We start from the raw sequence: 27,712 nt of genomic DNA on the forward strand, positions 1-27,712 counted from the left end.
CTCGGACCGTCGCCGCCGCTTCGCTGGCACCGCCGGCGTCCCCTACGACATGACGTCCATGGAGACACAGGCAAGTTTCCCCTTTTTTTAAAAAAGGAAAATCCTAACTTCGTGCAATGTATTCGCCCTCTTAGGTAAGATGGCTAGTGGAGCTACGATAATGTGCACAGTACGTCTCACCGTAAGGTTGAGCAACCTGCACATTTCAAATGTTTTTGGGCGAGATGCGCTAAACCTGCCGGAGCCACCACCATCGCTACGCTCCGTTTGACAAACGGGCGCCTGGGTGTGTTTGTGCCGGAATCGAAGCCATGTTATTGCACCGCTTTTCGACGCGCGAAGTTATACGGAATGAGAGTTTTATCAGCCCCCCTTTTTGAGTGCCGATGTCTGGAGCTTAAGGTCCCATCGCATGCCATAGGAGAGCGCGCAGTGCCTGAATAGAAATTAAGGGAGAGAATGACTGGAGAAGCGCCCTCCCACCAGCCCCGCTGGCCCCGCCGCAACCATCGCTCAAATCGCGTACGTCGGTGGTCTGTGAACCGTGTTTTAAGGTGTGCTCATCGAGTTCACGAAGTAATCCGGCCACACATCTGCCGCTTGCATGGCTACTGTCAATTCGTCAAACTCGCGAACGCGATAAATTCTAGATACTCGAAGCTGACTGTTACCGAAGCTGACTTTTGGCGCCAAAGACGACGACTTGGGATACGCCGATTGTAGCAGTATGTGAAATGCTCTTCAGCGTTGCCTACCAGCAAGTCAAAATAACATGCAATGTCGTGCCCTTCCGTTTTGGTAATTCATCGTTTACGCGCGGAAGCATGAAGCAAGCCCAAGCCCTTCCGCTAGATCTATGCCCATTTCTGCAATGTATGCTTTGACGTGGTCGTTATTCATGACAAAGGACAGTAGCTGAAATGACCAAAAATTAACTCAACTTTGCGTGCGTCATCATACCGAACGACAGTGCTTACGACAGTGTCATAACGGTTGGTTGCCTATCGCGGAGATAGAAAGGTTACATTGCGGTTGGCATGACGCGGGGGGAAGACTTGCTGACGCCAAGCAAGGCCACATTTCTCCGTTTCGTCGTCGGTGGCGCTTCCGCGTAAAAAAATAGTTTCAGGTGCAGCGCCTCTGTTGCGCAGTGTCGGGTGTTTAGTTGTTCAACGACAGCATTGCAGACGATACGTAACTCGCCCAAGGAATATATGAATCGTCTTGTGTATCGAACTGGCCGCTTTGATCGAGGTATTAACGTCATTCGGCGCGGAGTAGCACGACAACAAATGCTCGCCTCCTTGACGCCAAATTGTTGATGTGTTGTGACTGGTATTAACAGTTATTCGGACATTGTGACCCCCCATCCGTCGTCTTTCAACTCTTTCTGAATGGAATTAACGCTATAAGATCACCTGTTTACGTCGGCTGTTCTTGTTATGTTTTCAGGTGGGTCTCATTTGTTACTTGCCTTGGCTTGAAAATAGGCTTATTTTCGTAACGTGTTAGGAGAAATGGTCAATTACTTATGTTGCTGCAATGCCACTTCGACACGACGTAGATCGTCGTCATCTGCAGTTCGTTTTGTCGCTGAAGGCGTTCGTCTCTGAGCGTTTGGCTGCTTGTCGTTTGAAAGAGTGACTTAACTGGCCCGTTTACACGTAACGACGGGGAAGAACTAACTGATTGGTTCCGTCGCCACTCTCTAAAATTGCTTCCCCGTCGACAAACTGGCTTTGTCCAGCTGTTAACGGTTTTCGCGACTTGTTTTTCTGAAAGTGGCATCCTGTAATGGGCGCGTTTGAAACTGTTCGAATTCTCTAGCGTCCTTCAAGTTGCCGATGAACCGTGCGGTAATCTGTTCCCGTAACGCTCGCCGTACGGACGCTCGGTACCTTTGCCGCGCTATGTTTAGCCAGCCTAGAGCCAACCGAGCCCTCATTTGCCATCATGAGTCACAACTCGCGGGAAATTCCCCGCAAGCGTTCGATGGTGAGTGTTGCGCAACCTCTCCCCAGTATCGACCTCTGTAAAGAACGGAATATGACGGCGTTCTTGCGATCCTCGAATGCAGCTGTTACGCGACGGCATGTAACGTGTTTCTTGGGTCGTGAGAAATACCTTGCCTCATAATTCGGTCATGCTGTATCTAGTCATCGGCAGCTTGCTTGTGCCATAAGTTCACTTTCGTGTCAGGATCACGTGTGTGCGCTTTAAACGCCTTTCCCGTGGAGAGGAGGGGGGGGGGGGAGCGTTTGACCTGCATGCTGAGTATACATGCGCCAACACACTTAACACCGTGGAGGCTGAGAACTTCACAGAGTAGTCATTGGCCATGTGCTAGCGCCAAATGTTGGAGTGTTGTGCTGCGTTTTATCACCAGTAGAAGCGCATATCTGCGAGTCGACACACTGCTGCATCGCTGTTATTAGTTATGGCTTAAGCGTTATTTCATATGGTAGGTAGCTGCATCTGGAAGATTGAAGATTGTTCTTGTGCTTTCCGTGCAGCCTATGTAATATGTACTTTCTTTTGGGGCGGCGCAGGACTGGAAATGAACAGTGCACCTGCTTGCTATTGCAAAAAAAATGTCTTGTTGGCCCGAATGCCAGCTGCGAAATAAGTCATTTTCTTTATTCTGTTTTGTCTACCATGGGAAGGTTTGTTTACATTTTCCAGTTATAAATAATTCAACACATTATTGTGTTCGAGCCACAATACCTATTCACCATATTTGTACACTGTGAGCTTTCTATTGTGAAATTTTACTTTGTTTAGTATTGCTGCTTTGTATTTCAGGTTCTGTCAAGCAAATTTTGTTATGTTGCTATTATAGTCCTCACTCTATCTGGCCTTTGCTACAAATATGCGTTCTTGGAATAAATTATGCTGTATGGTACCGTTATGTTGCAATGAAAAGTGCAAGCAAATTTTATCCTAAGTTGTTAAAAATTTTGAACTGAAGACTTCACCTTGTTACATCACAGAACAAGAAAACCTGTTTATGTATGAAGTGGTAACTACCACAGCCAACTTTTCTAGTTCCTGTGGCTATTTCAAGAAATGCAGTGTAGTATGAACAAAACAAAAATGCCTAACATGAAAACGAAAATTTTTGTGGGGCAGTGCTTGCATGGAATCTTTATTGGTATACAGTTTGATGTTGCTGGTCATGAGGTGACATTGAAGGCAGAAACATTTTTTATAATCTGTACATATGTAACATAATCCTGTTAAAGAAAGAAGGGAGGAGGGGGAGACCTAAACTTACCAGATTAGACTGCTGCAAGGCTTAAGAGAAACCTTTAGCTTGGCTCCAAATATATACATATCCAAATTCATTTAAGCTATATAAATGTTCCTCCTATAGGTTGAAGGTAATTGCATTAGCAGGAGAAAGTTAAAATCTTTCAGTGAGTGAAATTTTTATATATGCATTGACTGTTTCCTAACATTTACTGAATACAGTAAGAAAGTATTAACTATCTGTAGACAGTGTTGCCGTGAACATGTGAACGAAATATAATTCTACAGCACATAGCAGGAAACCTGCGACCTCACTTAATGGATCGCTTGCTCTCGTGACTTGTGAGGCCCCCACTTATTTCCACCCCTTGCGACGTCAGTGATGACATTACAGTCGGCCCACAGACAACAGTCATTGGCAATCAATTATGATCATGCGCCCCCTTCCAAGTGTTCTGAGAAATGAGAAAGCGGCAGTTGTTCATGCATCCTGCCCACCCTGTCACAACTTTGTCGAATGCCAACCTCTGCAGAAACAAAAAAAGAAAAGGAGTAACGAGCACAGCACTGCTAGAGGCAACACTTTAGCAGAGAGAGAACGATAAGTTGAGGGGGAATAGGAGAAGTGAACATAGCATTGTTTATATCTTCTATCATGGAGGCTTTGGCACCAGCATTCTTCTTCGGCACTGTCAGCTGTACACTCCGTTCATATTAGGTCTCTTTCAATTTCCCTGGAAATACATTCCTTGAAAGGCATCACACTCGTTCTGGCATGTCGCTCGGGCTTCAAGAAAAGCCTACCTGTTGATGTAGTACCGCAGTATAGGGCATTTGTGATAGGTAAATGTAGTTCTGAACTGCATGCTAACAATGATTTGTTTTGGTGTAACTCTTCCCATGTAGAATCATCCAAGCAGGATGTCATCTTCACTGGCTGAAGCCAATCATCAGTCAAGTCAGTTTATCATTTGTCATCAAGTGATAGGGCAAAACAGACGCACTAGCGCCATTAGGTCACGTGAATAATTGGAACCTTGTTCTTTCAATTTAAAGGTTTGTGATCTAAATTACTTGCTGCTCAATAACCATACTGTCTCTGAGCTGAAACAGACCTGCTTTTGGCATCATATGATCTGATATGCTGTAGCTCTAGAGGCCTGCAGAAGTTGTTACCTCAGAAGTATCCAAAGCCTGTGAGGCATCCGTGGCTGTGATGACCACGGGAAGCAGGACGTAGAGGCGGACTATTTTGAGCACCAATGGTAGGATGGGCAACAGGGTCATTCCTGCTGTAGCTATTATCAAACAAGTTTTTGCTTTTCATTTGGCACTGAAAATTGCTGCCTTTGTTGAAGCAAGATTACTTCGCAGGGGTTCAGTGCCTGGTTGGGGAAAAAAAAGAAAAAAAACTGGTTGTAAATGCTCATTGAAATATTAGCTATACCATGATGTTTGATTTTGTGGGAAGGCTTTGTCATCTGAAATTGGTTAGCAAGATTCACACCCACATCTTATTGTTGAATATTGTAGTGTTGGAGGCAGGCTCACTGGAGGAGGCATCCCACATGTGTGAAAGGGCAGCAGTCATTTGTCATCTATCGCACTTCATGGTTTTACTATACGCAGGGATACTTGCTTTCATATGGGAAGGGGGGGGGGGAAGGGAAGGGATGGCACAATTCCCCTGCCTCGGCGTACCCCATCGAGATAAAGGTGTTCACAGAGTATGCCTGCTAGCTCCTCAGAATTTTTCTTAAAGTTTACGAATTCGAGCTCGTTCATTGATTTTACGAATATTTTGCAATTTATGAAAGATACATTCTGATTGCAAAAAAAGTTGCTCATTGGTCTCCAACCATACCACGGGTAATCTTCTGACGGATAAAGGAAAGCAGTAGAGTACTTGCTTTGAACAAGTTTATTTTAACAAGTTCCTGAAGCAGGCTAAATCGCCAGTAGCAAAGCCACTGAAAAAATTACTAATATAAAAGCTATTTACTGCTACTTGAAGTTTGCTGTTGTTTGCATGTTGCATCTAGAAGTAAATCATCATTATTGAAATGTGTGTATTTCCCACAAAAGGTGTGTGCTCAGGGAAACATTTGAGGAAACCCCCACCCACTCACCTTTTAATCATGTCTGGTTCGAAATTTACAAATTTTGAGGTTTGCAGATTGGCCATTATGCAGGAAGATGGAAACTTGAAGTGATCAGCAGTGGTCAAACAAGGGATGTCTTTGGAGCTAACGTTTTGACAAGGAAACTTCACAGTATCAGGGCAGGTTGAAACACGTCTTGTTTGACCACTTTTGATCACCTCAGTGTATTCTGTCACTTAACCAATTCATGAATGAAATAAGGTTTTGTTTGCACTTGCAGTGTCAAGGCTGTGTGTGGGCACTGGTGTATGTTCATGTGAATGTTGTTAGATATGCCCCATCCCACATTTCTGCATTCGACAGCTGCACTGCATACTTCAGAAAGAATGTTACTCTTTGCCCTCACACTCTCCTCCTGCTTTCAAATCTGCATGCTTCAGTAAAGCATGTATGTGAAAGGACAATGCGAGCAGCCTCAATTTATTCTGTCCATGTATGCTCTGCCTCGCTTGTGAGCAGATTGTGCATATTTTCTCTAGCTACACTTCTACCTGTGAGAGTGCCATGGACTTTGTTGCCATGGGATCACTCTTCAGTTTCAAGCGGTTAGAGCACTTGTGATGGCTCCTCGTAGCTTTCACTGTCATCCAGAATAATGCGAAGTTCGTATGCTTCATTGTTCCCTCATGCCATGATGTATTGCTGTGCGCATACGATTGATACTGTTGTCATACATGAAAGGCTCTCCCCTTTGGACTACTTTCTTATCCAATGCATTTACCACCGTTATTGTAAGTTTGCTTTGGCCTGATCACTATTTTTGGCACGAGCCCGTTCTGTGTTTGTCAGCAGCTCACTTGAATAAGTGAGTCAGACTGAGGCTTCTTCCTGGTCTGTTTACTGCTATTGCGTAGTTGTGACACTTCAGATCAATGAAGATGCACTTAAAAGGGTAAAAGGGGACAGAGCACGGCACCTGGTGGCTTCTGTTTGAGATAAGGCAAAAAACTTCGTACTAATGCACACAGCATTCAGAGTTTGCCTAACACATTTATGATGCGTTAATGACGTGTGCCGTGGTGTAGTGAAATACTTAGCAATCCTCACATGATTCTAGTATGTTGGCAAATGCTGCATGTGTAATCCCAATGATGTAGGTACAGCTCCCACCTGCAGCAAGTTTTCTTTTTTCATTTCTCTTTTCCACATTATTTCCACATTTCAATTAAAAGGAAAGCTTAACTTTCCTTATGCTTTCCCTAGCTTCATAGCCTTCAAGTTACTAACACAAAAGTTATCTGAATCCAATGCACATGTTGAAAGAAGTGGTTAATGAAATGCCATAAATTTATCCATTTCATTCCTGCATCATTGGCGTATGGAAAATGGCATGTACAGATGTGCTCTCGTGAACCTGTGCTACGCAAAGTGACAACTCATATGTGGGCTTGTACTTTATCTTTTTTTTTTATCCTTTAATTTAAATTTACTGCCCTCTTCTTGGCCAATCTCCCATTGTCGGTATGTGCCATAGCACGTAAATCGTCATCAACATGTGGCGATCATCTCAAAAATTTTGTTGCCGTTTGCACGATAGAACAATACGTGCGACTGTGGCCTAATGATTAAAGATATGTACTGCTGTGCCGAAAAGCAGCCGTTTGATCCCAGTATCGGGCACATAATTAAATATTTTTTTTGAAGTCTGAGTTATTCAGCAAGACAGCAGCAGCAGCCACAGGCAGAAATATCTGGAAGGGTTTGCAAAGAAAGCTTCGCTTTAAAAAAATCTAGCCCCTCGGTTCAAGTTATTTTCCTTGCTCATAGCACAGCAGTTGTCATGTAAGGGGATGCAAACTGACAACAACATAGTTACCTTATTGCATGTTTCTTGAAACGGTGATGTTACAGTAAGGAAGCTTATACAAATACAATTCCCAGCTTTCTTGCTCTGCAGCAATAGTAAAGGGAACAGAACTAGAAGCACTCGGAGTACTTGAAAAAGTTTTGCCATTTGTTACACAGTGTATTGTGCATTCGGCAGCTTGAGAGGGAAAAATTGTCATCCACCTGACAGTAGCCAAAGCTACTAGGGAAACCAATATGGGTTTCGCAGAAAATAAAGTTTTGCAGTTGAAGAAAAATTTGTCCTGTTCTGTGGTTCAAACCTGGGAGGACAGCCCAGTGACTACGGCTAGAAATCTTTATATAGCCTCCTTTCAGGATGAGAACTCCTACAATTACCCGAGCACCAACCCAGGAACACCTCACCGCCAAACCAGTTACAAAAAATGCCTACATGTACCCGAAACTTTCAAAATGTCGTTACTGTTCCAGAATGTTGAAGGTAGTCATGCATAAATATGTGGTGCACGTGACCTGTCAGACCAGATTTAGACAACCAGCTTTTGTGCTAGCTGCTATCGTTATGCTTGGAGTGTTACTTTTCTTTCTGGGCACGAGTTCGCCCAATAAAGAAATAAACTAGTCAATTTCACGACTCTCAGTTTTGGCACTGTCTGGTAATTTGACGTCACCACAACATGGCATTATAAATGAAATGAATGGTCACATTCACGGGACAGGCTTTTTCAAAGAAACAGAAGGCGAGCAAGCAGGGTGCAAGTGACCATTCTGATACCTTCCTCTGAAGAATCAAGCATTCTTGCACCTCACCCTCCCCAACCCAATGTACACTACTAAAATTCTCCCTCCTCTTCAACGCTGATCTCTTTCTCAGCAGACACAGTTCCTTGGTTTGCTTAGTGGCACACATGTATTCATCCTACAGTTTGTTTATACACCACATGAAGTGTAAATTGTGCAGAACAATAGTGCACAGTACACTGTATTTTCATCCTGAAAATACAGTGTACTATATATCACTGCGCTTTATAGTGCAGTAACCCCCTTATTACAATATGAACTGCCACTAGCTAGCTCAACTTGCTGCACTACTATACTGTATTTTCTTTCTGCAGGTTGTTGCTGCAAATCAGTTCCACAGAAACCTAGCGGGTTTCCACAGAACTGATTTGCAATATCTTGTACCCCCGGGCTTTGAGTTGCCAATTAATTCACCATTGCTCTGCAATCTGCTAGCCTGCTGGTTACACAAACCGGTTACACAAACCTTCCGGTTTGTGTAACCAGCAGGCTAGCAGATTGCAGAGCAATGGTGAATTAATTGGCAACTCAAAGCCCGGGGGTACAAGATATTGCAAATCAGTTCTGTGGAAACCCGCTAGGTTTCTGTGGAACTGATTTGCAGCAACAACCTGCAGAAAGAAAATACAGTATAGTAGTGCAGCAAGTTGAGCTAGCTAGTGGCAGTTCATATTGTAATAAGGGGGTTACTGCACTATAAAGCGCAGTGATATATAGTACACTGTATTTTCAGGATGAAAATACAGTGTACTGTGCACTATTGTTCTGCACAATTTACACTTCATGTGGTGTATAAACAAACTGTAGGATGAATACATGTGTGCCACTAAGCAAACCAAGGAACTGTGTCTGCTGAGAAAGAGATCAGCGTTGAAGAGGAGGGAGAATTTTAGTAGTGTACATTGGGTTGGGGAGGGTGAAGTGCAAGAATGCTTGATTCTTCAGAGGAAGGTATCAGAATGGTCACTTGCACCCTGCTTGCTCGCCTTCTGTTTCTTTGAAAAAGCCTGTCCCGTGAATGTGACCATTCATTTCATTTATAATGCCATGTTGTGGTGACGTCAAATTACCAGACAGTGCCAAAACTGAGAGTCGTGAAATTGACTAGTTTATTTCTTTATTGGGCGAACTCGTGCCCAGAAAGAAAAGTAACACTCCAAGCATAACGATAGCAGCTAGCACAAAAGCTGGTTGTCTAAATCTGGTCTGACAGGTCACGTGCACCACATATTTATGCATGACTACCTTCAACATTCTGGAACAGTAACGACATTTTGAAAGTTTCGGGTACATGTAGGCATTTTTTGTAACTGGTTTGGCGGTGAGGTGTTCCTGGGTTGGTGCTCGGGTAATTGTAGGAGTTCTCATCCTGAAAGGAGGCTATATAAAGATTTCTAGCCGTAGTCACTGGGCTGTCCTCGTCCAACCACAGACGGCCTTGCGGGAGAGCAGCGACCGCAGCTGTGGGAGGCAGACTAGAGCTGCCGCTGGGTATTTACTGGCAAAGTGGGTACAAGCATGCTCACGGCCAGGTGCTCAGCTATCATGGGACCTCAACGCTTGGAAAGGGGTGTGTGTCCCCAATCCGACCTAATAAGTGCTTTGGGATGCCACATGGGAAATTGCTGCCATGGGAGCAGCCCGGATGCTAACAGTGGTTAGATGGCGAAAAACAGTAGCCAAGGAAGACAAACAATGTACATGTGTCAATAGCGTGTGCCGTTTTTCTGTGCATAGAGTATGGTGAGCAACGGCTACAGCGGCCCCAGCAGCGGCGGGGGCGGGGCATTTGACAAGCTGGAGGACGCTATGTCAACCCTGAACAGCCTGTTCTCCTTCACGAGCCCCGCCGTGAAGAAGCTACTAGGCTGGAAGCAGGGTGACGAGGAGGAAAAGTGGGCTGAGAAGGCAGTCGACTCACTTGTCAAGAAATTGAAGAAGCGAAAAGGGGCTATCGAGGACCTCGAGAAGGCCCTGTCTTGTCCGGGCCAGCCATCAAAGTGTGTCACTATTCCGCGGTCCCTGGATGGAAGGCTGCAGGTATGCTACATGCTTTTCTACCGACATTTCACATGACTGTGCCACTTGCATCAACATTCTTGTGTTCAATGACAACCCAAGAATGTGATTGCAAGTACATCATGGTCCAACTCTAAGAGAACTTGTGTAGAGACCCCAACCAAATAAGTTTGTTCATGCCATGACGTAACAATGGAAGTGAGTTTCAATATTGGCATCTCGGGAGCAGCCTTTCTGGTGCGCAGAAAATTGGCGTATTTGGGCATATCGTGAGATTTTGCTGGTAACGAAAAGATAAGAAAAGATTGCGATTTATATTGATACTATGGAACGTGCTTTCTGTTTAATTGGGAATTTTAATTTCTTTAAATATCACATTTCTTTATATTTTAGAAGTGTTTGTGCTTTATTCTGCACATGTTACGATCTAAGGAAAGTTTGCACTTATAAGCAGTGTTGTCTATGTGGCAATGAGTGGAAGGGCAGAACCGTGGCATCCCCTGTTGCATGGAAGTACACATTATGCTGTTTTGCATGCTATAATGAAATTCTAATCATGAATTCGAGCTAAGATTCTTCACTCCAGCTCACTTGGGTTTTCAAGAGATGACATGCTTCTGAATGGCAACATGTTGAACTGTGCACCACGTGTGAAAGTACACTGTACTGTAATAAAAGTGTCATTGCACATTTGAAAACTTTGCTTGGCTTCGCTAGAAAAATCTTGGTTTGATTTGTGTATGACCAAAGCAGTTGGACAGGAAACCATGAAAGCACTTAGCTGTAATAGCACAATTAATTCAACAGTTCAGGGAGCACAAACTGTATGAACATCAGCTTAGTAAACAAAAGATTAATTTCTCATGGCTAGGGCTGCACTTGTCTGCTTCCCACCAAAGCTGGCGTACAATTGCTATCACACTCACCTCTCAGTGTCTCCTGCGTAGGAATGTATAAAGATGATCACTACTTCATATGAAAAATTCTGATAAAAACATTCCTCATTCTCCATGTTACCGCTGCAGTATTGGACACTCTGACCGGCAAACTTTCTGTTGCGCTAAAAAAAAATAAGAAAGAAAGAAAAAAGAGGGTACCATAAATATTGTTTGTTGATCCCTTTAACAATACATCATGTGTAACGAAGAAGAGTAGCCTGCCTGCGCCACAGCACCATCGCTACCGGCATGAGCTCGTGGTTGCTGTCTTTCGCCGAACGCTTGTGACGGCTACCCGTTCGCGCCCGTTGCTAATAAATCTCTTCTGCTGCTAATAAATCTGGAGGTGCTGGGTCAAAACCCAGCACCTCCACCACTTGCTAAGAGATTTATTAGCAACGTGCGCAAACGGGTAGCCGTCACAAGCGTTCGGCGAAAGACGGCAACCACGAGCTCATGCCGGTAGCGATGGTGCTGTGGCGCAGGCAGGCTACTCTTCTTCGTTACACATGTTTTATACATGTCTTGTCAGTATCGTAATGCATGCAGGCCAGCTAACTGTTGTGGGATGCTCAAGGTAGCTGTAATTCTTTCTTGTGCCCTTTGTTTATGGAATGCCTTTGTTGTTGGTCTTTTGCTAGACGAAAATGTCACTTCATGTTCCATGTTCTGTTTTTCCATCAGGTTTCACACCGAAAAGGCCTGCCTCACGTGATCTACTGTCGGGTCTGGAGATGGCCAGACCTACAGAGCCACCATGAACTCAAGCCCCTCGAATGCTGTGAATACCCCTTTTCAGCGAAACAGAAGGAAGTGTGCATCAACCCTTACCACTACAAGAGAGTTGAAAGCCCAGGTGAGTGTCTGCATTCATTGTTCATTGCATGATGTGGATATATGTATTTTAAAAGTCCAATCATGTTATGTGCTCCTGTTCACATACCTGTACTACATGTCCAACCTGCCCAAATCGGCTTGTTCCTCTTAACTTGAGTATAATCTGTAATCAAAGAAAGGAAGACGCAGTAAGAGGGGGCATTATATGGAATGATATGATTGGAGTATTTGCAGCTGTGGGGCTAACTTCACTGATCCAGGACAAAAATTTCGGCTCCTTGTAGCCAGTGAACTGTAGCAGCTTTATCACAGGATGGTGATGATTGTAATGACAGGCCTTTGTAGTCCATTATTTCCCATTTATAAAACAGTATGAATCTTTTACTGGCATGCTTAAAGTGGAGCTGAGATTGCTTCATTTAGTTTTTAAGAAAGACACTTAGACACATTTGGCATCCTAAGTCATTTTGCTGCACAAACTCTTTAACAGCATGACAACGGCAATGCATTGACAATGACTGCAGTGTGATGGTGGTAGGTTGACAAAGATGGCAGCATGGCGATGCCACAGCAATGTGGTAATGACAAAATGGTAGGACAGTAGTGGCATGGTAATGATATTACAAAAACGTCAATGATAGCATGACAGTAAAACTTCTTTGAAACTTTTAAGGCTGCAAAGAAGCTGCTTTGTATGAGGAGTGCCGAGAAAGACTGTAGAACTGAAACCTGTGCTGTGAATGACAGTGATGCAATAATGATGACACCGATGGTTGGAGATGGTGAATGACAGCTACACTGAAAATGGCACTGAAAGTGGCACTGCGAGTGACTGCGTCTCCCTTGACCAAAGATGTCAGAGTCTTGGTTTTTTTTATTATAATTTTGACAAAGCCAATTACTCCATGACCTTGAAGCTTTGCATATTTCATCTGCAGTTCATCGACTTTGTATTTGCCAAATATATGTTTGTCTATTAGCTTGCCCATAAGAATGAAAGAGTGTACACAGTGAATGTTATACTACAGCATTACACACACCCATTCTTACATAAATAGTTATGACTACAATTTTCCCATAATTTAGAAAATTTCCAAATCTTGCTTGCGGTCCAACTCTCTCTGTGCCAAATCTGTCACTGTATTTCTCTTAGTTTGCACACGGGAGTGATTTGAAACGCATGCCGAGCGTGATGCTCTTCTAGATTGAGCATTGCAAGCTTTGCGTAGCTAGCATGACATGTTGGCGCTAAGTACAGCTGATTCAATCTGGATTTGCCCTTCATTGAGTATTCGTCATTGTGCTTGAAGAAACTGAATTATAAACTTGGTTTCTGCTTAGTATCATCTTGCTTTGACTCATGCCATACTCACGCCGGTTTGCCTTATTTTTGATTTAGGATGGGCACCGTTAGGCATCATACCACTATTACTGCTCAAGAGCTGTGCTTTCTGTCTACCACATGGTGGCACAATACTTAGCATTGGTGATGGGGAAGAGTCCAATAAAGCCTCTTGATGGACATGTGGGTAGCAGACTGTAGCTGTATTAGGTGCAAAATAGGGCTGATTTGGGCTGGTGGGTACATGTTATAACAGAATAGAGTAACAGTGCATGGAACAGAACAGAAGGAACGGAGGAGTTGCTGATTGTCAACTACATTTTATCCCACACATGGCAATATATGGAAGGGCCAGAGGGAGAGAGTAGACGAGCATGTAAAATACAAAGCAAAGGAACACATAGAAAAGCAAGAAAAGGAAGGAGGGGTGGGGCATCAATCGTACACGTGAAAAGAAGCGAGATTTTTTTTTAGAGTAGTGACACTTACGGCACACTTGAGCATGCATCACCTTTCAGCACTTTGTCTGTTCCTTCTGTCTATTCCATACACTGTCACTGTTACTCTATTTAGCCATGTTTAACGGGAATCCATGTTAACGGCCTTACTGAACCAAATTTCTGTAGTCTGCCAAGAAATGTGCCACACAATGGCTGTCTGAACATTTCGCGCAGTCCTGCCTCCCGTGCTGGTTCCCCGGCACAGTGAGTACCCTCCAGGGGGCCACACGATGATTCCTCCGGTTTTCCAACAAGTGGCCGAGTCTGCAATGCCGCACAATGTCAGCTTCTCGTCGCAAGGCTTCAGTGCCACCACTTCAGGGTCAGGGGTCACGGCGGGCGCATCCCCTGCGGCGGGAACCACAGCAGCTGCGGGCGTTCCCTCACCGGGCCCCAGCCTTGGCAGCTCCGCACCTAACAGCCCCTTTGGATTGCCTGGTAAGTGGGACTGTAGTGCAGCTTCACTCTAGCTAGTTGGGCAAATCAGTACGATTGCATCTTTACCTACAGTGCGAACAAAGTGCACTGGGCACTAAGGAAGAATGACACAGCATTTCAGCAAAATATTAAAGTGCTAACGCAAGAAAACTGCAAAACATGGTATGGTCCCACTCGCCACAGTATATGAGTGGGTATGGCATTGCCAGTGTGCTATTAAGCTTGCAACCAACTTTATTTGACAAGAACAGGAAATTTGGATAGGGAACGAAGTGCAGCACATCACGGTGGTGAAGAGACAAACCATTGATAACACCCTGAAGTGCTGCTACATTTAAAGGTGTTTAAACAAAGTTGGTCAACATAGAGGAGCTCAAAGGAGTGTCTTCTCTATCTTTCTGTCGGTACTGGAAGTCCATGAGTGTGAACATGCGAGTTCCCCTCCCTGTCCAGACGGGGCTAGTGCGACTAGAAATCACTGGGTGTCCCATAGTCATAGGCAGTCATGCGTGCTGTGGCATTTGTAAATGCAGTCTGTACTTGCCAGTGTTGCCCACCTTGACCTTCACAGTTCCTTTCAACAGTGCATTTGTGGGCAGTTCCATTTTGTGAAGACTAATGCTGTAGATTTTGTAAACAAATCTATGGCTAAGGAGAAACCTCATCGTTGTCCACATAATAATAATTTCCTGTGTGAGTTGGATTAATATAAAAACGTTAGAAATGGTACAATTGGTTAAGGCTTGCCATTGGGCATGCCCTGCCACTAATTATCAAAATGCACTTTAGTGATCTCCATTGTGTGGAAGCAGGGCCAGCACATTGTGCCTTTGGTTTCAAACAAAAGATACCACAATTTAGGTATTATGCTATATGACAAGGGAAGGACACACTGTGCTTACTGTGTGTGTGTGTGTGTGTGTGTGTTTCTTTTTTTTTGAGCACATTGTTTACAAGTGCATTCTGTCGTTTTCCTGTGCAGCAGACACTCCTCCACCTGCTTACTCAGCTCAGGACGACAGTCAATCTGCCACTGATGACCAGCCCCAATCAATGGACACATCGACTGTTCCTCCTGGTAAGTGCTTGCTACTGGTATTCACTCAGTGGGCTCTGCTTATAAGTGATACTGTAAACTATTATAAAGCAAAGCTTTTGTTACCTAGCTCCTAAGGATTTGGCATGTCACTGTTTGTGTGTTTTGCCTGATAGTCTTAGCAGCAAGAGATCATTTTGCTGCTAGCCAGCTAGTTACCACTCATTTAGCTGACAATCAAAGTGTAAATTTTATACCTGAGAAAGAAGGCCATGCAGAATCATCATTCGTTCGCAGCCGTGCTTGCTGAACCACACTCGTAAAATCTCTGTGGAAACAAACTGGATGTAGTTGGGAGGTTTTGTTTAGTGAAGCTTTCCTTGCGGCATCCAAAGGTTTAGATGCTGTAGTCAGTGGTTACTGTGTTGCGCTTCTCCAAAAGTGTCTGGAAGTACTACTACTGTGACTGAGAATGGTTGTGGGACGTGTTTGAGGCCGAAATCCCACTGCACAAGGTGCGAAAAAATAACGCTTTGTGTCTCTTAATCTGTTGCACCGTTTCCTCTTGCTGGCTTACCAAAGCCTTGATTACGCAGATTCCCACAGTGCGTATGATCTGCATGTATCATCTTTTTTAGACAAAACATGAAAAACACCTTGAGGATACTGGAACTGAATCTACAGGAATGCAATAAATGTGTCCAACTGCTCAGTTTATTGGAGAATTCAGCATGACAGAGCTTGCCTTGAAGGGAGTCTACTGTGCGCAGTTTTTATTGGGGCAAACACATCACTGTTTCGGGAATAAAGACATGACACTTTCGACATTTAATTTTATGTTTTGAGTAAAGGTCCTGGAGTTTGAAACTCTAGACAAAATGCTGGCAAGCCTCTTATCACCCTAGATAATTCACTATAACCACTTTTCTAGGACCAGATTCAGTATCGTTTCTCATGAGTTCTGTGTAATGTCGTCATGACACAGAAGGTGTTCACAGGGGAGCAGAGCATGGTGAAGTTTTTGCACTCACTCCAGCTTGCTCGACCATCAGCTATTCTGGTACCTGGGGTAGCGCAATGAGTAGTAGCATAGCAAATGATTGAGTGAGTCGGAGCAATTGCCAAAATGTGAACATGTTCTGCTCCCATGTGACCCCTTTCTGAGTCATGACTTCACGACACAAAACTCATGAGAAACAATATCGAAACTAGTGCTAAAAATTTTTTAAAACTAAATACTTTAGAGTGCTCAGGCGCTTGCCAGCATCTGTTCAACAGTTTTGAACTTCAGGACCTTCACCTCGTTGGCTACCAAGTATTAAAGGGGCCCTAAACCACCCCTTGGGCTTGGTGAAATAACACAGTCCATAGGTAGCATACGCTGCTGTGAACATCTCGGCCAAGTTTTGCTGTCGTATGCGGTGCGTGAAGCTTGCGAGAAGATTGCAAAGTCGCCTTTCTCTCAAACGCTCCCTTAGACGGCTACTATTGGCCGATAGCTGACATCAAGCTGCGGCCAGCTACACGGCCTAGATACCGTGGCCGCCGTGGAGTGTCGCCACCATAGAGTTTCCTACAGTATACTAGAGGGAACTCTGGCGCTGCAGTCGTCGTCCTACCATGAGAGGGATGGGAAGTACATGGATTTGTCTGATCTTCGTGCTTGTGAATTCAGCCGTTTTTGTGGCTTTGTATATTACGCTATATAAATCTTATTGTCATAAATTTCAGAGCGATCTATACTCTTCGAAGTGCAAAAGACGCCGCAAACACGCACAGTCGATACTAATTGCAACGATTGAGCTTGTCAAGGTGGCCAAATCGAAACGCACCATGCATCTCAAGGCGTCTCATGCCCGTGATAAATTCATAAAGGCGTTTCACATTGTCGATACGTGTATCCATGGCTTAATGGTTTCAATATCCGGCTTCTGTGCTAGAGGTCTTGTGTTCGAATCCGGCTGTCAAACAATTTTAATAATGTTGATCTGATTACTTATTACACAGTACGTTGTTGAAAATGACGAGTTTAGAAAGTTACAAAGCCGTTTGAAGCCAGAATAACGAAATTTAGGCAGATCCATGTACTTTCCACAATTCCCATGCTGGTACAACTGCTCCCACTGCAGCTCCCGTAGACACTAGCGCCAGAGTTCCCTCTAGTAATTATTTTATGACACTCTATGGCTGCCACAAGTCCACTGGCTCAATGCACTGCAGCTCGCTGAGGACAGCCGCATTTGGCTTATGTTTAGCTCGTCGTAGGCACCAAAGGCGGAAGTCATGGCGTCTTCATTAACGTCCAAAATGAAATTTGAACTGCGCGCCCGGTGATATCTATAAGGCGGGGCGCTGTAGGCACGCTCCACTGGGCCGTAGCCTTCGCAGTGCAAGGCATTAAAGAAGGAACGGGAGCACACCAGAGGCCGAGTTTGATCGCCAATAACTCCGCTTCTGCTGAAAGCATTGAAGTAGTTTTTGTGGCAAAGCATTTCTGAAATAGCCTATTTTCACTTCAAATGCTTTTCTCCACTTCAATAAAAAGTGGTTCAGGGCCCCTTCAAGTGCACCACAAGGCCTTCTGCACTGATTATTTTTGCTATATACAGGCGCTACAGAATGTTTCACCAAATACTAAAAATAAATACAGTCTAACCTATGCTGTAGGGGACAAGTATAGCCTATATTGCTGGTTTCAACCACCTTTGAACAGCCTTTTAAACCTTCCATAGCTCCCACCTGTGAATCGCCGACTTTGGCAATATGGCCCCTGCTATTGCACCCAGCGATTTGTCGGCTTTGGTAGCAAATGGGGTAATGCAAAAAATTAAAAGTCGGAAATGTCATGTCCCAACATCTGAGCTAAAGGAATAACTTATGTCTGCTGATTCAAGCCCATCAAAATGCGGCCTCAGTGGTCGGAAAACAAATGCACAACCTGGTGCTCAGAGGCAGAAGGACATAGCAACGGAGCAACTGCACCAGGTCTCAAATCTGTGTTATACGCATCTTTTTCAGTATATGTGTTCAGAGCCAAAGGAATAGCTGGTCTGCTGTCTTTTCTTTTTTTTGTTGCGTGTGGCCGTAGAAGCCCTGATGTTTTGGGAGTGATGCGCAGTGCCACACAACTTTGATAATTGCAACAGTAAAATTAATTTTAGCCACTCTTGTGTTCCATTAGGCTGTACTTAAGCACAGCCGTGCGGTTAACAGTCACATGCCAGTGGTAGCGTCTGTGTGTGTCTGATGCTTTGTTTTTTCCCATCTTTGGCAGACGTGTCCCCGGTCACCTACCAAGAACCACAGTATTGGTGCACCATCGCTTATTATGAGCTGAACTCAAGGGTGGGCGAAATCTTCCACGCACAGAGCCACAGCATCGTCATCGATGGCTTCACCGACCCATCAAACAACAGCAACCGCTTCTGCCTTGGCCTCCTGTCAAATGTCAACCGCAACTCAACAATTGAGAACACACGGCGGCACATTGGAAAAGGTGAGACATTTTAAGTTGACTAAATAGGAAAGAATATTTAGTTGGGACAGAGCTTTGCCTTCATGCTAACTTAGACAGGGTTCATGATGATGGTCATTTCTGTGACCTTTTACACATGCTTTGTCTATAAATACCTGAAAGCTGACATATGAAATGTCAGCTCAGTAGTTTCACACTGCCTTCTTGCTGAGGTTCTATGCCATAGACTAAAATGCCTGTCATGCATTTTATGGTGTTGGTGACTTATAATGGTAAGCTTTTTACCTTGCAGGCGTTCATCTGTACTACGTTGGAGGCGAAGTTTATGCCGAATGCCTCAGCGACAGTGCCATCTTTGTACAGAGTAGGAACTGCAACCACTCGCACCAGTTTCATCCAACCACTGTTTGCAAGATTCCGTCGGGCTGCAGCCTGAAGATCTTCAACAACCGAGTAAGTTCGTTTGAGCATGTCTTCTCCTGCTGTGAAAGTTGAGCCTCAATTTAGTGAAGTTGTTATTGCTTCTAAACAATTTGTTACCTTGCCATGTTGCTTCTGTATAGCATTTCTATCATTGCACAGTAAATTCTTGGTTGTTATATCAGCACTTATAGTGTATAGCTTTAAGTTCGTGTGTTCCTGTGCATCTTGCTCTGCAGCTGAAAAGAGTGCTCAACCAATTAGCTGACCGGATCGTGTTAAGCAGCATTACTTTCCTATATTATAGAAATGCCTTTTCCTCTGAAGAAGTATTCTAGGAGGCCCACTTTTTCCACAATTGTTGATTTTGGCATGTGTGCGCTGGTTTTCAGTCATATGAAGGAAAAAGGTTGATTATAGTGAGAAAAAAAGATAAAGGCCAGATTCCTTTTTCTTTTTTTGACATCCGTGTGCTGTCATAGATTTCATGCTATTTTATATTATTTGGGCCGTTTCATCTCCGTAAAATTCTTAAGATTAGGTAGGTCAGGTATGTGGTTCTCTTTAGTGTAACATCCCGTAGTTGTTCTTTACCGATGAACATTAACTAGACCCATGTAGACACTGTCAGAGTTGGCTACACCAAGGCCATCCGGTGCAAAAGCTTCAGAGGAACGTTGGCACTCGTGTTTTATTTTCTGCATCGTTTATGGCTTGCCAAGCTCCCTCTTGTGGTAAGAATGGTTGTTTAGCTATTGCAGAAGTGTAATCTACAATATTATACTGCTGAGCTTAATACTGCATTTACTTGTGTAGGGCCTGCACTTTCTTTTAGAATTTATTTATAGAGGTGCAGGCCTTACATGTGGCAGGCTTATGGCTACGCCCTGAAATCTTAGAACTGCACCCAGACTGCTAAGCAGGGCATCGCAAGCACAATCCACCGGCTGTGATCGCTTCTATTTATTCGGGCTTGTTGCTTCCACTGCCCTCGTCATTTGACGAGTTTGCCTCATTGGCGCTCTCCCAAAACAGGTTGAGCTCTATGCTGTCCTGCTTGCAATACGGTCACTTTGAGTCTCTTTAGACTGCCTTAAACAAACATGTGGGCCACACATTTGAAATTCATGCGCACACTTCTTGCAGCTGTGCGCCTGAAAGCGTGGTGCCGTTAAACCTGCTGAACATGCCCCAGCATTGCCAATACTGTTAAAGCATGCTGGATCTATGTGGTGATAATCTGTGCCACATGATTCTGATTGCATTCATCACATGAATGTGATGTCAGTTCGTCATCACATTCTCTCTCTGGAGAGAGAGAATTTGCCTCATTTGCCAGAGAGAGAATGTGATGACGACGATGCCATCATTGGCAGGACAGTCACTAGTGCCGGATTAAACAACACACGGGTGTGGCCTCCAAGATAGCAGCAGTGCCGTTGTTAACTCGGAGGCCACGCACGCAAGTATGTGCATGATGCTAAGCGAAAGCTTTTTCTCCCCCTGAATTTTCGCATTTTAAAATGAGATGCAAACCTTACTTGAGGGTTGGCCTTATACAAGTAAATGCGATATTCCTCTTTAGTGTGCCTTTAAAGGCGCACTGACATGATATTTTTCACTCTTTACTTTTTTTTAGTTTAATGAAGATCCTGGATCTCTGAAACCTGGGAAACAAAATACTCGCAAGCCTCATATCCTCCTAAAGAATTTAAAGATAGCCTTTCTGCAACGAGTTTAAATTTTGTTTATACTATGTCTTGACATCGTGACATGGAAGGTGGTCATATGGGAGCAGGACATTTGGGCGTTTTCACAATTGCTCTGGCTCACTCGTTTGTCTGCTATGCTGCTGCATCGGCCCTCGCAGCGAGTAGCAGCATAGGACACGACTTAGCGAGTGTCAGAACGTCATAACATTGTATAACCACGTGTCCAATTTCTGCATCATGATGTCATGACACGGTAACCTCCTGGGAAATGAAAGTGCAACTAGCTATAGAAAAGCTATTATATTAAATTTTAGGGCATTCCCCTAAAACTTAGCGATGTTGTTGTGGGGTTGAGAGGTCTAAGGCTCTCATGTAACACAAAAAATTAAATAATCGTAGATATCGTGTCAGTACCCAAGAAATGTCTTCAGGAATCTTGCCGGAATGTGTATCATGTTTAAAAAGCATGTTTATGAATAACCTACCAATAAGCACATACTAAATGCAAGTGATGTACATGGCCCATCACGGTTGCTCAGTAGATGCATTGTTGTTCTGCTAAAAACTTCATGGGTTCGTCAACTGGCTGTAACGATCTTGTTCCAACGGAGGCAAATTGCACAAATATTCCTTTATTTAAATTCACACGGGCACTATTAACCCTTTCAGGGTCAATGACGTAAATATGCGGCGCCACAAACAAATCCAAAGTGGTCGACGCTGTATATTTGCGGCGCAGTCTGTTTGTTCCAAAAGTGCGCCAATTTCCTAACTTGTTCTTTTCTGTCATATGCTGCCACTATGTCGGAATACAGGTAAATTTTCTCGCGTGCCTCCGTCCCTCAGATTTCGTTGCATGGTTTGTTTTAGAGCTAGTTCGCTCCGGCGCATCTATATACTACCGCTTGTGCATTGGCGCGCAGGCGGGCGGCCGTTTTAGGTTTTGTTCTGTGGGCGGTTTCGACTTTGTGCGCTTGCAAAACTGATGGCTATCTCATTTCGCTCCAAGGGTGACCGCTTGTTTCTCGCTCGTTTAGTGCTCACAGGGGTGCACATAGGAAAGATGCTGCAATACATAGGTTTGTTTCTTTTATTTATTTATTTATTTGGAGACTCGCAAAAACTAATTGCCTCTGGCAGGCGATAAGATGAAGATTAGCAGAAGTTTGTCACACGTTTCGCTTTTTTGACGGGCACACAACCATAGTTTTCTTAAGTGCGTGCACCTACGCAGTCCGATTACGTTGTGGACGTAAATATTAGTGTAAGAGCAGGAACATATGAGACTTGCGAAATATTCTTGTGTGCGCATTTTCAAAGCCTTGAGCTATGTGTATAACAATGCATCAAATTTTTAATTATAAGTTTATTTCCTTTCTTTATTGTTGATATTCATGAATGAAGACTACATATATACCAATGCAAAATATTTTTTTCTCTCTTTACAGTCACCTTAGGAAAATTATGGTAATTTTTTTTCAAAATAGGTCCCTAAGAAGAATTCCAATCTGCAATAAAAAAAAATCAACCATGGACGGTCACATAAAGTGAAAAAAATCGGCCCTGAAAGGATTAAAACCCCAGGTGGCCATAATTAATCCAGAACCCTCCAGTGTTGCTCCAATTGTTGCTTTCGGAATGTTGAGACATGTGAATTCAATTATGTAAAGCCTGCCACACTGTTGTGATGATTGTCTTTTTTTCTTTCCCTGCTCTTTTTGTGCAGGAATTTGCCGAACTGCTGACCATGGCAGTCAACAATGGCTTTGAAGCCGTGTATGAGCTGACGAAAATGTGCATCATCCGCATGAGCTTTGTCAAGGGCTGGGGTGCCGAGTACCACCGCCAGGATGTGACCTCTACGCCTTGCTGGATTGAAGTGCACCTCTCGGGGCCTTTGCAGTGGCTTGACAAGGTGCTCACGCAAATGGGCTCACCGCACAACCCAATCTCGTCGGTTTCGTGACAAGACCCCTCATTTTCTTTTCTACCGGCAGTACTTCCCTCTTCACCCGTTCCTCTGCCGTTCACAGATCCTCTCCTTCCTGCCATGTTTTACAAGCAGTCTCAACACCCACACATCGTCTGCAGGCGACAAGATGGTCCTCTCTTGTTCTTCTGGCATGCCTGGTGTTGTGTTGTTTTTGGAGTCGCAGCGTGTTTGCTGGAAACTATGACTTCCAGGTGTGCTTGGCTCCAAGTTGGTGCCATTCTCTCTGGGCACTAGTGCGAGCACAAAGCAAGATGCCTTCTTGTGGTGGTGTGGTTCCCTCAGCTTCGCCGCAACAGAGTCTTTTCTGTGTGTGTGTGTGTGTGTGTTTGAAAGCTCCCTCGTGTGTATTAGACAAACATGTGGCACTCAACACGCGCGAGCCGAGTGACAGGCGCAGTTTGCGGGGGTTTCACCACTGCGCGGCGACTCGTGTCACATCCGCTACGAATTGAGTCCACATTGTGTGTTGCGCAAGTTTTTCTTTTACACATGCAAAGAGCCCGGAAGGTTGCTTTCTTGGTGGTAGTATCAGCACATGTACCGGCACATCTATGAAGGCATGAAATTGGGCGAGTTTTGTGGTCGTCCATCATTCTTGCGCTGATGATGAGACGATGGTACACAGACGTGAGCGTAAAGAGACGGTACTGGACAGATGAAACACAGCAACATTTCTTGGAAGAAAGAAGGGTGAGAGCAGTGACAGAGCCATAATTTCAATCGCTCTTGGATTTTTCTTCGGTGCATCTTGCAAACCGAGCACTAGAAAGTTGATTGTGCCCTGTTTTTTGCCATTAACACAGGAATTATTGATATTTTTGGTGCATTGTCTTTCGTGTTTGATTTAAATAGCATAAGGTGTCAGTCGGCAGACACCATTGACCGTGTCCTGTGGAACGTCATTTGGCTACCCTGTCTTTTCCTAAATAACTGGAAAAGCTTTATAAAGTGGGAGTGAATTATCAGCAACTTTGATGTGGTGAGGCTTATGCACGAAACAGATGGTATAGCTCTGTGTGTTGTCTGCTTTATGACTGGTTGCAACAACAACCACATCCAACGAGTTTCAGGCAGGTTCCAAAAGTTGGAGCAGCCATGTTTCCAAGAATCCTGCTTGTCTCATTGAATGCTTTGTTGTACCATGTGTCTTGTGCATTACTTGGTTGTTAGCAAGCTCCCTCTAGTGTGTAAAGAATCTGCAAAAGATACAAGGAACACAAGGACAGGTTTCTATACTACCATTTGCATCTGTAAGAGTGTAAAGGCACTCTGCATTATTGCACTTTTGCACCAACCTTTGGTTGTCAACTTTTGATAGATGTTGCTTACATAATTGTGTAAGTGGTGAAAATAAGAAAAAGCACTCTGAAATTTGTGTCGGAAACTTAAGCACAAGTTGCATATCTGTTGCTCACTTTTCATATTTTTTCCCATCCCTCCTCCCCCCATTTTCCTTTTTTGTACAAGCACCTACAGCCTGCTGCTGTCCACATTTTCTCACCATGGGCCTTTCTTTAAATTTTTATTTTAAAACACAGTTCTAATTGTTCTATTTTAATTTGATTTTACTCGCTATGTCATTGCCATGCTTTTGGCTCCGTGAATTTTTTTTTTTTTTAGCTTTTTTGGCAGGCCTGAAAACCTGAAGGCTGCCCGTGGATGATTTGTGGGTGTTCTGTCTATGTAACCTTCATGATTACACCCTTTGTTATGCTGTACGCTTTCTTTTCTTTTTTTTTCCTTTTTAAACTTGCCTGTCATAGACATTTGCAGTAATCTGTGCTCATACTTTAGGGAGATGCTACTGTTTTGCTGTATTTGCCAGTGGTCTTTATTGAGTCTGGGGTTATTTGCACAGTTTGCTTGGGCAAAAAAAGAAAAAAGGAATGTACTCACAAATATAAAGGTTACTTTGCAGCTCTCAAAACAAGTGTTAATGAATGGACCTAAGCCAATGCCACTTCTGAGAAATTTAGCAACCAGTGTCCATGCTACGAAATAGTCATTTTTCAAGTGTATCACTTTCGGCTCGGGCAGATTGGACAACAGAGAAAGAAATTTATGTGCGTGCTTTCGTGTAGATGTTATTCTTGCATCACATAGCAGTCGAGTGTATTGACAAAATGAGTGGCATAAAGCTTGTGCTGACAACGAGAGACTGTTGCTAAAGTGAGCCACCTTATCAGGCCATGGGAAGCATCCCAAGAAGGAATTGTGTTGGAAGGTGCCTTTACTTTCGGGAACTTCACTGAAGTGCAGGTGTGATAAGTTTTCATTTTCTTTCTTATTTTTCTGTCATTTTTGTCTGCTACCAGTTGATTAGGGTTTCACCAAACAGATAATCTCTCCTTCTAAAGCAAAAGCTAGTAGTGAGGATTTTTGGCGCAGATTAGTCTGGGCTCAGATTTTAGACGTAGGAGCATGCCTCTTGAATATGGGGGAACAGAAAAAAATAGTTTACTTGAGTGTGCTTTTTACACGGTGTGCTCTTGAGTGGGTTCTACAGCTGGCTGCCAAGGTTATCAAAGTAAGTGAGGTTGTACAACGACAACATCAACGACAACAACAAAAAATTGTATGGCTGCACTACACTACCTTGTTTCAGCAGGTGCACTATGGTGGTCTGCAGCCTTTCAAATCCTGGAACATGTGCATTGTTGCAGGAAAATCTTGCTCTTTTGGGGCTATCGAGTTGTTTTATCACAGACAGTATACTCGTTCTTTTTTTACTCGGTGGGGTTAGTTTCACTTTTGCTTGAAATCCGACGATATGCATCGTGAGAGCCAGCGGGCACGCCTTGTCCAGTGGCTTATCCACCGGGACTTGAAAACAAGTTTGGTTTTTGGTAAATATTGTTGCTGCTTTCTGGAAGCATCTGATCTGATTGGCATTTTGCCGAATTTGCCGGGTTGCTTGCATGGGTGCTTGCACTTTTTTGTTCCATGCTTCTGCACAAACCGTGTGTATGTGATTGGTATGGAAGTAAAACTACTTTGCAAGTTTCAGCTTTTATTGTTAGTAAAATTGTAGTAGGCGGTGAGAGAGGACTGAGGTTGCTAGGCATCTGAAGAAAAAAAAAACTGAATTTGAACTGCAATCACTTCTCCCTGTTGTACAGTTGTGGTCACTGCAAGTGTGACAAGCTCTAGAAGTAAAATTAGTTTGCTTGTTTCAGCTTTTATTATTAGTCAAATTGGTGTGTGTGTGTGGGGGGGGGGGTGATCACAAGGACATCTGTCGTAAAAGCTGTTAACTTGAGCTGTAACTGCTGCTCACCATTTCGCTGTTAAGGCATTGTTGTAAGTGTGACAAGCTCTTGGCATTACTGGTAGGGCCGGCTGTCACAAGCATAATGCGCTGCCTGGTTATTCGGTGCCTGCCTTTGGCCATCATTTTGCATAAATTGGGTGACCTGCCTATAGCGGTGCATCAAGACACCTTTGGAAATATTTTACATGCACAAGCTTTTGCTGCAATGTGGTCCTTGCTGACAAGTAATGTTTACTGCACAGTTTTATTGGGGCACTATTGTTTCATGTCTGCTCTTGAGCTGCACATTTGGGTATGTGTTGTCGTGGATGTTTTCTGGAGGTACCACTAGGTTTTTGAGCTATTGGGCCCAATACTACAGCAGCAGTAAGCAGTTGAACAGCAGCTTGCAAATTTTTTTCTCGGCTTTATAATGGAGCTGCTTGGCGCTCTGTACTGAGCATTTCAGTTTCTATGTGTTGTTCATTCTAGCGGTATATAAAGTGAAGGTTGATGCAATAAGTCTTGCTCTTGACCCTGCATTACTGATGTATTGTACAGTTTTTGTCAGATTGTTTGCTGCAATATCTTAGAACAAGATCTACATTTGGTCATTTCTGACAAGAAAATGTTATGCATGTAATATAGCACATAAACATTTGCATTTTTTTGCATTGCAATGTAGCATTTTAACTTTTTAATCATAGCGTGTTGATGCTGCTTTCGTGTACTTCTTGCACTGTGTAACAAGTTTGCATTAGTAAGGCAAGTGTTGCATGCTGCTCGTTGTTGCCATATGTGCGATGTGGTCGAAGGTGTTCTTTCGTAACTATAGCCATTCACTCAGCTGGTGCTAAGCATAGTGGATATATGTAGCACATGTACACATTTTGTGCGTAGCATACATTTACACACCGAGATGAGCAGAAGTGGTGCATGGCCTTGCATTCTTTTAATTTCTTATAATTTGTAAATGTTTAACTCTCAACCAGCCTTGTAGAATGGCCTGTCTCTGCAAGGTTTTTTTTGAATGCGATTGAGGGCACATGACAAGCACGCCTTCAGTTTAATTTCATTGTTGTTGAGCGTGCGTAGTTGCTCTTTCTTGAAGTTTATAACCGTGCTAGGCAGAGAAAAACTATACACTCAAGAGTTGCATTGTGTGGACTCTTCCATCCAGCAAATAGTTTTTCAAAGTGCGCCCTTTGAAATGCCTTCTCCTTTTTTAAAAGCTTCTATGAGATTATTATTGCTACGTGCCTTCAGCAAGCAAAGCTGTTTTTACCAATTCTGTGCTGCACTTTTTGCGCCACTTTTCGGCCAGCTGTTACATGAACATGCAGCCACATTTGATGCTAGCCAACCGTGTGAAGAGCTTGTTACGATTAACTTTTCCTTTGCCGCAAGTTGATCACTCCATTCTTCTTGCAGGAGCATGTCACATTTGTGTCCTTACAGCTCTACATTGAAGCTTGGTGGCTTTGTACAGTTTGTATTTGAAGCAGTTGAGTGCAGAGCGATGTGTGTGCGTGCGTGTGTGGTGCCCTCTCTTTCGTATTTCGAATTGGACTGTAGCAGAAAATAAAAAAAAAACATTTCTCCGAATTTTTTTTGTCGTGGTGTGGTGGTGCTTTGTGTGCGAGCGCTTCCTTGGGACATAACCGTCGGTTGCTGGTAGCTGGCCCAATCGACTGAAGGGATGTTTGGCGTGCCGCTTGGAGCGGAACAGGCCCG

At 43.8% G+C, this 27,712-nt stretch overlaps 1 protein-coding gene across 4 annotated transcripts; it reads left to right on the forward strand.

Moving 5' to 3' along the window:
• Window positions 1-27,583, forward strand: Mad (mothers against decapentaplegic homolog 1). 4 transcript variants are annotated; one of them, XM_055073802.2, is made up of 8 exons: window positions 1-70; window positions 9,756-10,058; window positions 11,660-11,831; window positions 13,829-14,092; window positions 15,075-15,170; window positions 18,403-18,624; window positions 18,896-19,056; window positions 22,462-27,583. In XM_055073802.2, the coding sequence occupies exons 1-8, from the start codon at window positions 50-52 to the stop codon at window positions 22,699-22,701; spliced, it is 1,479 nt and encodes a 492-aa protein (XP_054929777.1). In that variant the 5' UTR covers window positions 1-49; the 3' UTR covers window positions 22,702-27,583. The 4 variants fall into 4 exon arrangements, with proteins under 4 accessions (XP_054929777.1, XP_054929778.1, XP_050038932.1 ...); XM_055073803.2 differs by lacking the exon at window positions 1-70 and adding an exon at window positions 535-725; XM_050182975.3 differs by lacking the exon at window positions 1-70 and adding an exon at window positions 1,083-1,452.
• Window positions 27,584-27,712: the final 129 nt, after the last annotated feature.

The sequence above is a fragment of the Dermacentor andersoni genome, chromosome 4 (assembly GCF_023375885.2).
Source record: "Dermacentor andersoni chromosome 4, qqDerAnde1_hic_scaffold, whole genome shotgun sequence".
Lineage (NCBI taxonomy): Eukaryota > Metazoa > Arthropoda > Arachnida > Ixodida > Ixodidae > Dermacentor > Dermacentor andersoni.